This window comes from Rhamphochromis longiceps, linkage group LG14, assembly GCF_057381845.1.
Source record: "Rhamphochromis longiceps isolate RC_006_pf linkage group LG14, R_longiceps_female_GT1.1, whole genome shotgun sequence".
Taxonomy (NCBI): Eukaryota; Metazoa; Chordata; class Actinopteri; order Cichliformes; family Cichlidae; genus Rhamphochromis; species Rhamphochromis longiceps.
This window is the reverse complement of record NC_140570.1, coordinates 22,976,101-22,991,056: the sequence shown is the minus strand read 5'-3', so window position 1 is coordinate 22,991,056 and position 14,956 is coordinate 22,976,101. Positions and strand designations below refer to the sequence as shown.

Here is a 14,956-nt window from a genome sequence, read left to right as displayed (position 1 = left end):
TTTTGATACTGCTGGATTAAAATGCATGTTTAACATGTTTGATAATTAATGCATCTGTTCTTCTTTACAACAGAGCCGTTTTGATTTTAACTACTTTGTCCTTCAGGGCTATATCTGCTTCTCTTTCTGAGGTTTTTCACCTTGGAGCATTTGCAGTGAAAATCTACTTATGCAGTATAGATAAACAAACTACAACAACATCAAAACTTAAATCAGAAATGCACTACATGAAATGCATCAAGCCTGGTCAGTCAATCTTTTACATGGCCTAAATGTGTAACAAAAATGTATGAAATCATTGTTTTGTAGTATTTTAGTGTTGCTAAGAAAAATAAATGTGCCTTGAAATCTTCCCAAGTGCCCTTCTGAACTCATCTGACCAAACCCTCTGCAGGAACTGCCATTAAAAATAAAGAAGATGAGCCGACTGAGAGGAGGAACACACACGCTCACACAAAGAACAAGGTCATTTGAAAATACACCCCTCCTTTGTTGGACATTTAGTCCCCTTGATAAGATATACTTTTCTAGGATTTTCCACGTAACCCTGAGTCCCTAATCAGAGTGTTGTTTGAGCCCTGTGTGCCTTTTGGCCCAATAACAACCGCTGTTGTTATTGCAACTGTAATGTAATTTTTCAGACAGGAGTGGCATAAATAAATTATCTTCAGTATCTGATGATGCTTTTGTGTTTGTGTTTTCCTATAATTTTCAGGGGATTGGACGTTGTAGATAAGAGGTTCAGGTAAAAGCCCCTAAAAGCTCCACGCCACTTAAGTTCCATGGCAACCAATACAAGTACCAGTTATCTTCATATTACTCCATACCCCTCCAGCTCCCTGACATGTACCCTTCCTCACCAGCTTCGTCGCTCCCAGCCTCTCTCTCCTCCTCGTAGCTTTCCCTTTTGCATGTGCATCGATTGTGTCTGAGCATGTGCGCGTGCATCTGCATGTGAGTCAGCTGCATCCTCAGCACCTGGGTCATTACTTCCAGCCTCCGCACGGAAAGCTTCACTAACGCTGTGAGTTCAAAAGATGTGATGACGCTTTTAGTTATTGCAACTGTTTTAATGTTAAATGTTTCTGTTTTATTGGAAGATAATTTAAGAAACTATTTGACTGTGTGTTCATTTTTGTTTTATACACAATTTTATGTTTTTCATAGTGATATTTTTCATCATTACTGTTCTGTTGTGACCATTTTTTTTTGTTTGTTTTGTTTTTTTTGCTGTAAAACTTGTTTTTTGGTAACTATCATGCTTTTATAAGCTCTGCAGAAATACCCTGGTGGTTCCCAGGTTTGTCAGGACTCCAACACAGAATATCTGTGGGTGTGTAAGAGAGGAGAGGGAGGCCAATATGGGTTCCAGCTCTTCCTCCTATGCCCCCAAAACTATTTACCTGGATGTGGATGGAAAGGTGCAGAAGGTGAGTCTAATTTTAAATATTTGCATTATCAATATTACGGATCCATTTTTCATTGGTTTAACTCAAAACCTTTACCCCGTTTCAGTGACTCAGTTTTTTATTATTCTATCGATTTTAGGATAATAATTAGAATTTCATAATAGGTTTAATTGTTAAAACAGCAATCGATAACTATTGCAGTTAAATGATTCCATTTATAATTCACCTCCTAGGCTTTCCTACAAGCAAATTCCCAGTGGATACACTTCAGCTGAGGAGGAGCTAAAATTAGAGAGTGGTGCTCATCAGTTTGCTTCACAGGTGTTAATGACAGACCCAAACACCTGTTTGTGAAGCTCTCACAAACCTTCGTTAATGTTTGATGTTGTACACAGAACACAATATAGATTTACATCTATCTATCTATTCAATTACATTAACATTTCAATAAGCAGGAATTGAGTTAATAATGGAGGGCGATGTAGAAACGGGAAAAAAAAGCACAGATTTTCTTCAGATTCTTAATCATAACAACAGCAGCTGCCATGGCTAATGCTTTCAGTACAGATTTGCTGATCTGGTGATGTAGAGTTCTTCTGGCAATGACATGTCTATTCAAAAGCCCCAAACACACAGCCTGAGGCTGTTGTTTGTCTGCTACATCTGCTCACTTGAGATTACATGGATAGATGCACACACTTTTGACCACCAAGTCTCTAAGCAGATTTTATAAACTTGGTGCTTGTATTTTACGCTTAAGTTTCATGAACTTAGCAAATTTATTTCTGCAATTTGAGATCAATAAAACCAAACTTTATCCACCTTTTTAATGAACAAATTATTTTTTTTATTGTTCCCTGGTGTTTTTGACTTATTTAACTATTAAAAATAATTGACTCTTACCTTATGTTCCCAGGTGATGACACAGACACTCTAAAGCCTCAAGCTTCAACTGTTTGTGTGAATGTGTACCTGATACAAAAATGGCAGCACTTTTTTTAATGTTTGCTTTTGAGAAGACTCATTTTACATGACTGTAACTGACAACTAATTTATTTGATCTATACCTGAATATGAGAATAAGATGTGTATCTGAAAAAATAAACCAAAGCAGGAGCTGTGTTTACATCACAGGTGGTGTTCAGCCAGCATTGCAGCCCATGTGACATCAAGGAACTTCTGTGTTCATCATCTAACATTCCCAGGTTTGTTGTTTAGTCTTACTAAAGTTACAGAGGTTGAATTCAAAAACAGCTTTATTGCTGAGCTCTCTCAGAACACACTGAAAGTTGCTAAGCAGGAAATAATCCACATTTAATTCAACACAGGGAAAACACACACACACAGGGATACTCAGACAAAATATACACACAGAGGACAACTAGGGAAAAGGCCACAGGCGGGAACACAGCTGACACTAATCAGAGACTAATGAGACCAGAACACAATACAAAGGAGGCAGGAGACTATCAAAATAAAACAGGAAATAACACACACTGAGACCTAGACTGAGATACATGAACTTAACACAGGGACTGGCCCACTGAAAAGTTACCATGAAAGGATAAGGAAACCAGTTAGGAGACAGAGAGACCAGACAGACACTGAAACATAAAAAGCGAAACAAAGGATAATAAAACACGGAGACTAAACAGACTACAGCAGGAGACACTGATGACAAGACGGAGACGAGACCGGCAACAGACTGGACTTGAAAGGGAACTTAATGTAACAAAACAAGAACCACGAACTAGAAATAACAAACTGAGATGCACCAGAGAAAACAAAACTCAAGACTAATGAAGAACTAGAAATCTCTTAAATAGACAAGACCAAAATAAATGTAAAAACTGGGTCAAAGACCCAGGAACATGCCTGTCAAATTATGTCACAATTGTGCTTTTTAACAGCAAATAACAGAAATATTAATACAATTAGTATGTGTGTCTTACAAAAGGTTCAAGGTTAAACTTATTTCCACAACTGACACACAAAAATAAATAAATAAATAAATAAAGCTTAATTTTTAAAAGATTTTATACATATACAGTGCTTAACAAGCTTACAAGAGCTTCACCCAATGTAAGAAGTGACCATTATCAAATTCATTTTTATATTTCTGTAATGCTTAAGCCATCAATATATACCAGACTCTTTAATCTAAATTATATTCATAATGCAAAATTTGATTATTGTTATCCATGAATTTTCAAATGTATTGTTTACAAAAAAGCAGAAAAAACAGTCTAGAGTGATGGATCAAATTTGGATATAAAAACATGGAATAGGCTTGTTACTTGCCTAATAGATTACATCATTTTGAGATTTAAACATGGTTTTGGCAAATTTTAAAATTGTGTTTCCTTGTTTTATAGCAGGAGGATAATAAACAATTAAGTATGTAAATTATAAAAAGTTAAGGGCAGATGTTTTAACTCTCTCTTTCTTTTCCTCATCTTGCGACAGGAACACTGCCATTATGATGGTGGATCAAGAGGGTGCCTTGGTCTCCATCGATCCAACCATGCCTACCAACTCTCCAAAGTATTGTTAAAGTATTGTTAGGCATTGGGATCAAAGCATTGTTAGACATTGGGATATAATTACTTTCGGGAAAGTAGCAGAGTAATCACGATCATTATCATCATCAGATCTAACTAGCTGCAAAGAAGCTTTCAATAATAACCAGATAACAGTTGCTTCTCAAATTTGCATGAAGCAGTGTTTCTAAAATTGAAAAAGACTTTAAAACCTTGAGGAAAAGAAATAATAATAATTGTACATCTGATTTCCTCACAGCTCTTTGTACAAAGTTGTTCCACTGTCTACTCCTCAGCTCGGAGGTAAAGTGTTTCAACAGCTCGGTGTAATGTACATTGAAACATCACATGTTTTTCAAAGTAATCACTGTAACAGAAAGTAATCAATACCCAAATCTGACAACATAATTGCTTATTGAGACTATACTGATGTTTGCAGAGAAGGAGGACATGTTTCAGAACGTGCTGTCCCAAGTCGCTGAGCAGTTCAGCAGGTAATGTCTTCATCTTTTATTCTTTCACACGTACCTAACCAGTGTTGGTCAAGTTACTTGAAAAAAGTAATTACTAATAATTAATGATTACTGACGGAGTCAAACTCAAAGTAATGTCAGTACTTCCAAGCTTTAAACGCTGCATGGTTGTACTCTCTCCCGCACTCCATATTATCCATTTCTGATCTACACACGTCTGTTGCAGCCCCGGATGTCGCACACTTGTACGTCATTGTCATGACACACTTACAAACAATCATGGTTTAGTAACGCAGTGTGCTTACGGGAAAGTAACAGTAATCTAATTACTTTTTTGAAATAGAAATCCCTTTCTTTACTCATTACTTGAAAAAACTAATCAGATTACTGCCCATACCTAACACACATATCTGACACCGCGGTATTTCACTGACAAATGCTCAGGCCTTAGAGGCAAGTTCAGTCAGTTAGTAAAAAGAAAAATACAGTTTAGTCAGGACCAATATAGTCAAAACAATATTGTCAGTTCCAGTAATTATGCACACAAATCAGCAGCAAGATCCATAGTGCATAACAAAGCAGGCATCGGTGACAGCAGATATCACACTGATAGTCAGAAATTGCATGAGGAGGAAGAAATAGGGTGGAGGCTGGTTGCAAAGCAGATTGTAGATATGCAAACTGTAGGCACACTAAAGCAGCTTAAACAATGTGCTCTATATACTGATTTGCCGACAGGATGCATATATAGGCTGCGTCGTCAGCTGATGTTGGCTTGTTTTCTTTATTTTTTCGTTCGATTGCACCACTTGACATTCTCCATAAAATTCTCATATTGTCATTTGCCTTTCCCTCACAGAGCCTTTCGCATCAATGAGTTAAAGACTGAGGTCACCAACAGGATAGCCATGTTGGAAAAGAGGGTAGAGTGTGAGTGGTCTATTTAATACAACTAGTAATACGTTAATGTTATAGTATCGCTGTATGTATGCTTTTGGCTATGAAATTAAAACGATAAAATGCTTTTATAAGGTGTTGTAAGTACTTAAAGGTAAAATTGCTAGTCAACATGAAGACATTATATCATGTATGATTCAAGTTGTTATGATGTAATTATTATTGTTCTGAAATAAATGTCATATAATGCTTTCAATAGGTGTTTGTGCTTTAGCAGATCATTTTAGCATGTTCCTAGGTGGTTGCTAGGCAACCTGATAAAATCAAAATATCCGACATAGATAAGAACCTTAAGGAGCCTAAGATGTACTCGTGTGCCAAGTTTGGTTGCTCAACTCCTGATCATGTAGGTACTTGACAGTCAAAGGAACAAGTAGACAATCAAGCAAAGATTTTGTGTGTTAAAGGAAGATACAGCTGAGAGGATCTGAAAGGAAACATCATTTGGATTGACTATAACCTGCAATATTCCAGAGGGAACACATTCCTTAAGAAAATATTACTCTTCTTGTTTCAGTGGAGGGCTTGAAAGTAGTGGAGATTGAGAAGTGTAAAAATGAACTGAAGAAGCTTCGAGACGAAATGACTTCAAGAGGTGGTGGCAGGTGAAGTCTGATATAAAGCCTCTACAATTTCAAAAGTTATATCAAAAGTTAGTTAGTAAAAGAAAAAAGGGAATATGTCTCAAATTGTTTTCCTTCTTATCTCAGGGTAAATTGTCCATGTAAGTACAACTTCTCTGATGATGGGAAGAAGGTCACTCCAAGACGAGATGTCCCCAGTTACCCAAAGGTGTCTAATCTAAGATAAATGTTTTCTTTGCTGTTGGACAAAGCACCCTTCTTAAGATATAATAGGTCTTTGATGATCTGATGGCTTTACTTGCTTGGCCGTTGCAGTACACGCTCTCTCAGGAGACTATTGAGGCGCTGAAGAAGCCAACGTTCGATGTATGGCACTGGGAACACAACGAGGTTTGTCAGTTTCCTTCAACCATTTTCACTGTGTCATCCAAATGACTGATGTTTGACTTCTTTTCTCTTTTCTTATTGCTGTAGATGCTGAGCTGTTTGGAGTACATGTACCATGACTTGGGACTGGTGAAGGAATTTAACATGAACCCCATCACCCTGAAACGCTGGCTGGTAATAAAGGACAGCAGGGGTATACTGGGTTATACTAAATAATGCAGAGAGTTCAGACACAGATTGAAAAAGAATTTTTAAAGGGCACAACCTATAAAATGCTTTTAATTCAAGACTCTGCAGTGAGCCCAATGAATGAATAATTTTCTGCCTTTCAGCTGGCAGTTCAGGAGAACTACCGTAACAACCCTTTCCACAACTTTCGTCACTGCTTCTGTGTTAGTCAGATGATGTATGGCATGATTCATCTCTGCAATCTGCAGGTATGGTGTAGTTTGCGGGTGTGGATGTGTATACGCGCTCATGCATTTCAAGTGTATAATTTATCTGACTTTTCCAGCATTTATGCCATTTTTGCAAAATAAAGATCCTTTTTATGATAATGATCATTTACATTTTGTAACAAGCTCTTTCATTTACACTGCTGACCAGGAGAAGTTGACGCTCACAGATATGGGCATTTTAATGACAGCTGCAGTGTGTCACGACCTGGACCACCCGGGCTACAACAACACGTAAGATTCGCTATTCTCTCTGTAGGGGGTGTTGATTGATAGAGCTGCACATACCTGTTGACCCCCGGTATATTTTGACATCATCTGCACAACACTTGTTGATGGATTGTGAAACTAGTTCTGCATGGAGAGAACTCGGTTATGTAAACATGGCAATTCATTTTTATCGTATTTGTTTTGGGCTGTGGATTTCAGGCAGGCGAGAATATCTCTTATCAGAGAAACTTCATGAGAATATCCTATCCATCCATCTTGAGTCCATCCATTCAACAATGTCTTCCATCTATCAGGTACCAAATCAATGCACGCACAGAGCTGGCAGTACGCTACAACGACATCTCTCCGCTGGAGAACCATCACTGTGCCGTGGCTTTCCAGATCCTCTCTCTTCCCGAGTGCAATATCTTTGCGAATGTAGATCCCGAAGCATTCAAACAGATCCGAAAGGTTAGACGGGCATTCAAAACTATTACTAGTACAAATATATATTTATGACAAGCATGCCATTTCATTTCAATTCCTACAAACTTGCCACGTATTTTCATGTTTCATGTATAAGCAGATGTCAAGTTTACTTTGACTTTGCTCTTGTGCTTCCAGGCAATTATCGCCCTCATTCTGGCCACCGATATGGCTAGACACGGAGAGATACTAGAGGCTTTTAAGCAAAAAGTGGACAACTTTGACTTCACCAATGAAGAGCATGTGACATGCGTACGTAGCCTGTGCATCATGGAGGTCATGTTGCAACTCTGCTTGACATAGGCTGTTTCTTTTACTGTGCTTAACAGATGTGACCTCAGAACAAACAGACTCATCGATTGTGCTGTACTTTGCAGAAGTGAAACTGGTTGTGTTAGTGTAATTGGGAAATTGGTTACAGAAATACAGTGAATGCTGAAAGACAAAAGTTAGCATTTTACTTTTATTCTCAGTTTGTGTGTGTTGTGCATGTGTTTCTACAAGTGTATGTTTGTTTTTTCAGCTGAAGATGCTTTTGATCAAGTGCTGTGATATTTCCAATGAGGTGAGGCCAACTGAGGTTGCTGAACCGTGGGTGGACTGTCTACTTGAGGAGTACTTTATGCAGGTGACGCCAACCAAAGCACTGATGTTCATCAGTAAATCTGTGATCTAATAATGCCAAATTAAAGCAAAGACTGAATACACTGAACTTAATAACAATACTTTGACAAATTTGTTTTCCAGAGTGACAGGGAGAAATCTGAGGGTCTCCCCGTCGCTCCCTTCATGGACAGGGATAAAGTTACCAAACCCACAGCTCAAATTGGATTCATCAAGTTTGTCCTTATTCCAATGTTTGAGACTGTCATGAAGGTATAACTCTGTCTTTCCAACTATGTGCAGATGTACAGTACTGTGCAAAAGTATGATGAGGTTTCATTCAACCATAGATCAATCAGTTGAGGAACCAGACATATCTCTTAGGTCTTGGCATTCAGATACTATTCATCTTCTGAAGTTTGTTAGGCCTGTCACTTCTTTTGTCCTCCACTTGTCCAGTTTCTATTGCTCAAGATCACTTACAAAAATCGCAAGAAAATTTGGCACCTAGGAAGCAAATTATAAAGAAATAACAGCTGGCTATTTTGCATAGTACTGTAAACAGATTATGTTAAATTTATACTGTGGTATTTTCCACTAGCTTTTCCCTCAGATTGAAGAACTAATGGTTCAGCCTTTGAGAGACTCTCGTGACCACTATGAGGAACTGAAGCAGATTGATGATGCTATGACAGAGGTAAAACCTATTCTATCCCTACTCTTATCTATCTAGCTCTTTCTCTGACCTGACATTAATGTAGCAGCTAGCTAATGTGGCTATTTTGTGTGTTTATCACGATAGTGAATGGAATCAACAGTTTATAACAGTGGGGACAATGAAAGTTGTGGTTTGGGAAAGTAATCTAATTTTCTTTCTAGTTTAAAGTTAGATAGGTAATTAAATGTTCTTCTTTTCAGTAAATTTATTACAGCTAGCATACAGACACAGCTAGCTTGCCTCTGTTAGCTCGTTGCACCTGCCTACCTGAAAGCTCACCTTATACTTTAGAAAACCTTATATGGTTTATTATTTTTGAAACCATACAAAACAATGCCATACTACATACTCAGTGGCCACTTTATTAGGTATACTCTGCTAGTACCAGGTTGAGCCTCCTTTGCCTGTAGAACTGCCTTACATTCAACAAGGTACTGGAAACAATTCTTATAACATCTTATGACATTTCTTTTTTTCATGTGCATATTCATGACACACTTCTCAGATACTCAGGCTGGTCTGACACCAACAACAGTGACACATTCAAATTCACATAAATCACCGTTGTTACTTATTGTGATGGTTGGTTTAAACTTCAGAATGTAATTTTCACTGCATCTACATGCCTAAATGTATTGTGTTACAGCCCTCTGATTGGCAGATTAGATATTTGTGGTAATGAGCAGTTGAACAGGTGTACCCACCAAAGTAGCCAGTGTGTGTATTTCTTCATTTCAGCCCTCACAGGCAAGTCAAATCAAATAATTTTTGTCTATATTGTCTATTGTCTGCAGCAGTATTTAGCCTTTGCATTAGTATCTACATGTAGACTGTTGAGGAAATCAACAGAGAAGTTGCTGAGTCTTGTATTGATATCATTTTTTTATAAGCAAAACTTCATATTGTGAGTGCAGCGTGATGCAGCGTGCAAGACTGGGAACAATACCAGTTGAGCATGTACTTGTCAAGCAATTAAAATTAACTAATGTTGCCATAACAAATTAGAGCTGGGGAAATTGGTAGGAATATCAAAATATGAGATATTCCTCTCGCACGAAAAAAATGAAAACTGGTAAACAAATTCATGTTGACGTCCACAGTGCCATTTAAGCTTTCCATGGGAATTACCAATCACTGCCAGTTATCAGTTATGCAATGTGTTTCACACGGCTGTTGCCTCAGTTACACACACACGCACACACACACAAATGCCTGCAGTAAGCCTACATTCATACACACACTAAAGAACTAAATGCTAACATAAAGGTGTGTCTTTTGTTCAATGAGGCACAGAAGAAAAAAACTGAAAATATGTCATTAGGCAGGAAGAAGAAGTAAGCTCTGCAGTGAGTGAGTACAGTGGTGTGTGTGTGAGTAACCGAGTCCTTGATTGTGCTTTAGTTCAGTGTTAGTTTCATGAGTGCTCTCTGTCTCTGCCTCTCTCCACAACTTGTCTGTAAACTGAACTCGATCTGTAAAAGGTGACCTTTAGAAATGTGCAACATTTTCATCACTTTGGATTCAGCAAGCACTTGATGTGTGAAAAAGTGTGAAGCTCTTGGCTGAACAGTATTAGAACAGATTACAATTTATTTTTAAACTGAGCAGGAAGAAAAACATTTTAAATTAATAAAATAGTCCATTTAAATTTAAGGCTTGCATATAAATATATTTTTCCATGGCTCAGATGATGAAACTAAACTGTTGAAATTGTTGCTCATCTATTTGTTTCTTTCACAGTGACAACAAAGAACAGTTTCTGTTCATGAGCTGAAACTTTAAACTTCTTTTTCTTCATCTCACATTGAGCTTTTTCACAGAAAAAGAACAAAGACTCTGAGTAAGTTTTGACTTTCCACAAAGGGAAGTCAATTTCTCACTCAAAGCTCTAAGACAACTTCTATCCGACTGACTTTTTCTGTGGTGGGTGATTGCTATCCAGAATGAGTTACTAACGAGTTCTTGTTAAAATCTAGTTTTTAGTTTCCATTTTGGCCCTTTAGGTCCATCTGCCTCTCTCTACCTAATTACAGCCATTATTTCATTCCAGGGATCATCTTTTATGATCACATTCAGGACAGACTTAAAAAAGTGTGAGTGAGGCTCCAGTGAAGACATCCAGCACTATGTTCCGAAGATGACAGATCTGCTTCGTTACACTGCTTCGTTACACTCTGGACTAAAATTAGGCATCAAGGTGACATATCTTGAACTTTGACTTCTGCACTGGAGGTTAAAGAGCGGGACCTGCTAATGTTTTTGTATATTTATGGACTTTATGTTGCTGGCCCTAGTCATTTTCATAGTGTCGATCATTTTGAACGTACAATTTCTCCAAAGGCAAGCTTAAAGCATTATTTTAAGATTCATTTTGAAGTAGTTTACCAATAATTTTTTTTTAACCAAAATAAAAATGTTTTATTTTTTCCCTAAATTCTGGAGTAGGAAAAATAAAAAACACCAAAGTGAAATTTTCTGTGTTTTCCTAACAATTTTAATCAAATAAATTCATATAGGGGTATGAAGTGTCCAGTGTTTTTCCTAATTGTTTACATATATAGCACCAAATCACAACAACAACAACAACAACAGCAATGCGCTTTTGCATTGTAAGTTAAAAGTCCTTCAATGATACAGAGAAAATCCCAACAATCAGATGACCTCCTAGGAGCAAATATTTTATGATAGTGGGAAGGAAAAACTCAAACTCCCTTTTAACAGGAAGAAACCTGATCCAGGAAGAATCAGGGTCAGGGAGGGGCGGCCATCTGCTTTAATAAGTGTGGGAAGGAAGACAAGATAAGACACACTGTGGAAGAGACCAAGAGATTAATGATAACTAATGATTAATTACAGAGTAAATGTATAAACACAAAGTGAGTGAAAAAGAAACAGTGCATCATGGGAAACCTCCAGCAACCTAACTTCTGCGGTGTAACTAAGAGAGGATTCAGGGTCACCTGATCCAGCTCTAACATATGTTTTATCAAAACAGACATTTTCAGACTGATCTTGAAAGTAGTTAACGTGGTGCTTTGGGTGTTTGCTTCTCAAATCCAAACTGGAAGCTGGTTCCACAGAAGACAGGCCTGAAAGCTGAAGGCTCGGCCCTTTTACTTTTAGATGGCAAAAACAAGCAGTCTACTAACTTTATGTAGATTTTTTAGAGAAAAGTTTAAAAAAAATAAACCAAATGAGCCTGGTAAGGGCTGTAAAAGTGATCATGAGTTGGATTTTGGTATGAAAGATGTAAAAATATCTGCTATAATACAGTTTTTATTTATCTATTTATTTGCAACATTACTGCACATTAAATACACTTCATGCACAAGGACAGTAACATACTGAATTAAGTTCATATTTCAATAACTATGGTCAAGAATGCAAATCCAAACTTTCTCACAAAGTCAGCTAATGAATAACATGACATGATGACATTTTTCCTAACTTCTAAGTCTGCTTAGTTTTTAAATATTCTCACATCAAAGCACATTAAAGAAGTTATACATAGTTGTAAATCAAAGGCTTCTGCGACACCTATCCCTGAATTATTCCTGTTGTTTCATGAAGCTCTGTGCAGATATTTAAGTTGTCCTCTCTGCCCATCATCCAGATTGAGTGATATTTTATTGCCACATTTTAGACTCTAAAATACAGTCGATGTGTGTTGAAATATGACTAATTGTGGAGTTGTGTACGACCCAAAGGTGCCAATTATCTCAGCCCAATTCACGCCCTCTCGCTCCACAGTTTCCCTTCGAGCCTACTTTTTTTTTTAAACTTTTTTTAGGGTACTATGTTGCCAGTCACTTGATTTTAGGCCTCACCTGCAAGCTTCATTTGACACATACTGAATACCACCTACATAGCTTTGATGAAATCACATAAATAATACAGAGCAACTCACAGCATCACTCACCAAAGAAATTATTCATGCTGCATGTTTTTTAGGTTTGTTTGTGCTGTTTATAAGAAACGTCAGGCTACCAGTGTATACCTGAACTTAATCAATGTCCATTCAGCAATTTACTGACAAGTAATTGGCGAGTGCTTTTTGGATTCATCTAATCTTTCGTGTGCACTCCAAAGGAGCTGATTATCTCAAACAGTTGAACAGATGTAAGTGTTGCTGCTGGGATGAGAGAAAGCAGGTAAATGACTTGGGGATGTGTCTCATTTGAATGGATGTAATTGCCCCTCTACATTCTCCATGTAGCGTGACAGAGTGTATTGACATTAACCGGCAGGAATGCTCAGATCATGAAAGGATTGTGCACTGCACTCTCCTGCGTTGCCTCTGATTGAACCACTGCAAGCAATAAATAAAAGGAGTGACTGTCTGACACGTTGAGACAGTGTGCAATACTTTTTCTATTATTATTGTTATTCTCTCAGTCGCTTCCTTTCTTATAACAACTGAATGCAAACGTTTTGGTTAAATCCCTTATTTTGCCCATACATGACTGACGACATAGTTGAACCTTAACCAAATCTACTAAACTTATCATTCAGTACACTATTAGATGTTTCCATGACTTCAGTGCTAATTAAAGTAACTGATATCTAAAAGCCTTTATACATTTTCTGTGCCTGGAGGCTGGGCGTTACATCGTGTTTAAGTCTCACAGTACTTGAATGGGCCTTTTTGTTGATGTGAAAGTAAATACTGTGTCTTCCTAAAACACCTCGAACGCAATTAAATGAGTAAATGTTTAACTAATCTTAGACTGCACTTGCACAATATTGTTTCCTTTAGTTGTTCCAGCCTTTCCTGCAATATTGATTCTTCTTTTCTTCTTCTTTAGATTTTTCTTCAGGTTCTCATCTTTTCCTCTGATTCTTCTTTTTCAGCTGCTTCTTCTGATTCTGCTTCTTCATTTCTCCTTTTCCAGATTCTTTTGCTTTTGCTTTGCACTTCTTGTTTCTCTGCATCTCCTTTTTTTTATTCTTCTTTCTTCTTCATCTTCAGCAGATTTTATCTTCAGTCTTTTTTGGATGTTTTGAAGATTATTCATCTTCTTCCATCTCAGCCTTCCTTCTCTAAATTTGGTTTCAAACTCCTCAACCCAAGCTCCTATATACGTACTCATTTCTAACCCTGTCCTTTCTGGTCAATCTGAACAAAACTTTTAGCACCTAGTTCTACCACTTCCCGGACAGCCTTCAATCTTTTTGTCAGCTCGACTGTCTCCAAACCATACGTCATAGCAAGTCTCACTATCAATCTTGCAAACCTTCCCTTTGACTTTCACTGTCTTTCTTTCCTTGGTAGAAAATCTGTACCAGTTTTCAGTGAAATTAGCACAATTTCTGTTTTCTACCTGTTTCTTCACATCAAGGAGTGACTTATCCAGTCAGTTTGTGTTTAAATCCATTTGAGTCAATGTTGATTCTATCACCTGGGGTGCAAATGGTGCCAAATCTTGGAATACTACACACAGTGGCTTTAATTTTCATTATTTTCATTATCTATGATTTTGTAAATCAGTGCAACCGTATCTAAGACAATGTCAAAAAAGGTTATGAGCTGAAAATTTAGCACTTCCCGCAGCTTTATCTCCAAATCTCCAAATCATGGATCACAGCTGCTCTGGTGGTCTCACAACTCCTGATCTTTTAGCAAAGGGAAAGTTCAGGAGAAACTAAAAGGCAATTTGATCCAGCTCAAGGTTTCGAAGCTAGTTTTATCACCACATATCAGATCAAAGACGATGTGAGAAAAAAGTATACAGGAATGTTGATTAGAATTGATAAAAGATTTATTTTGTGAGGCAGCACAGAGCAGAGTGAAATCACATCTGTGGTAGCAGGGTTATTGCGCCCTCGGGGTGTTTTTACTGTGTCATTAGCCTGTTTTGACTTGTTAATAATGGAAATAGAAATGGGTGCAGATTGATCAGAAAACTTTGCCTTGTTTATTACTATAAGGGCTTCAAGAGGCTCCAAAAGAGCTCTTTAAGTTGCATGTTTGTTCTGTGAGATACTCATAAAGGAGACAGATTTACAGATGCAGTATGTCATCCTCAGTTTTGTGTCATCCTTTTCTTACTCACTACTTTCCCAAGTCAATACACCGTGGAAAATTCCTCCCAGCTTGCACCCATCCAGGGGTTAAGGTAAGGGCATTTGTGTGT

The 14,956-nt window shown here is 37.6% G+C and overlaps 1 protein-coding gene across 2 annotated transcripts; it reads left to right on the top strand.

Annotated features, from left to right (window-relative positions):
• Nucleotides 1-1,006: 1,006 nt before the first annotated feature.
• On the top strand, nt 1,007-11,333 carry pde9ac (phosphodiesterase 9ac). 2 transcript variants are annotated; one of them, XM_085379631.1, is made up of 19 exons: nt 1,007-1,024; nt 1,272-1,430; nt 2,544-2,614; nt 3,876-3,953; nt 4,209-4,252; nt 4,389-4,443; nt 5,282-5,352; nt 5,897-5,984; nt 6,090-6,171; nt 6,279-6,353; nt 6,438-6,524; nt 6,683-6,787; nt 6,957-7,039; nt 7,330-7,486; nt 7,640-7,753; nt 8,025-8,129; nt 8,249-8,377; nt 8,706-8,801; nt 10,873-11,333. In XM_085379631.1, exons 2-19 carry the CDS (start codon nt 1,362-1,364, stop codon nt 10,921-10,923), a joined length of 1,560 nt encoding a protein of 519 aa, XP_085235757.1. In that variant the 5' UTR covers nt 1,007-1,024; nt 1,272-1,361; the 3' UTR covers nt 10,924-11,333. The 2 variants fall into 2 exon arrangements, with proteins under 2 accessions (XP_085235757.1, XP_085235756.1); XM_085379630.1 differs by having other exon boundaries at nt 10,110-11,333.
• The last annotated feature ends 3,623 nt before the right edge of the window (nt 11,334-14,956 follow it).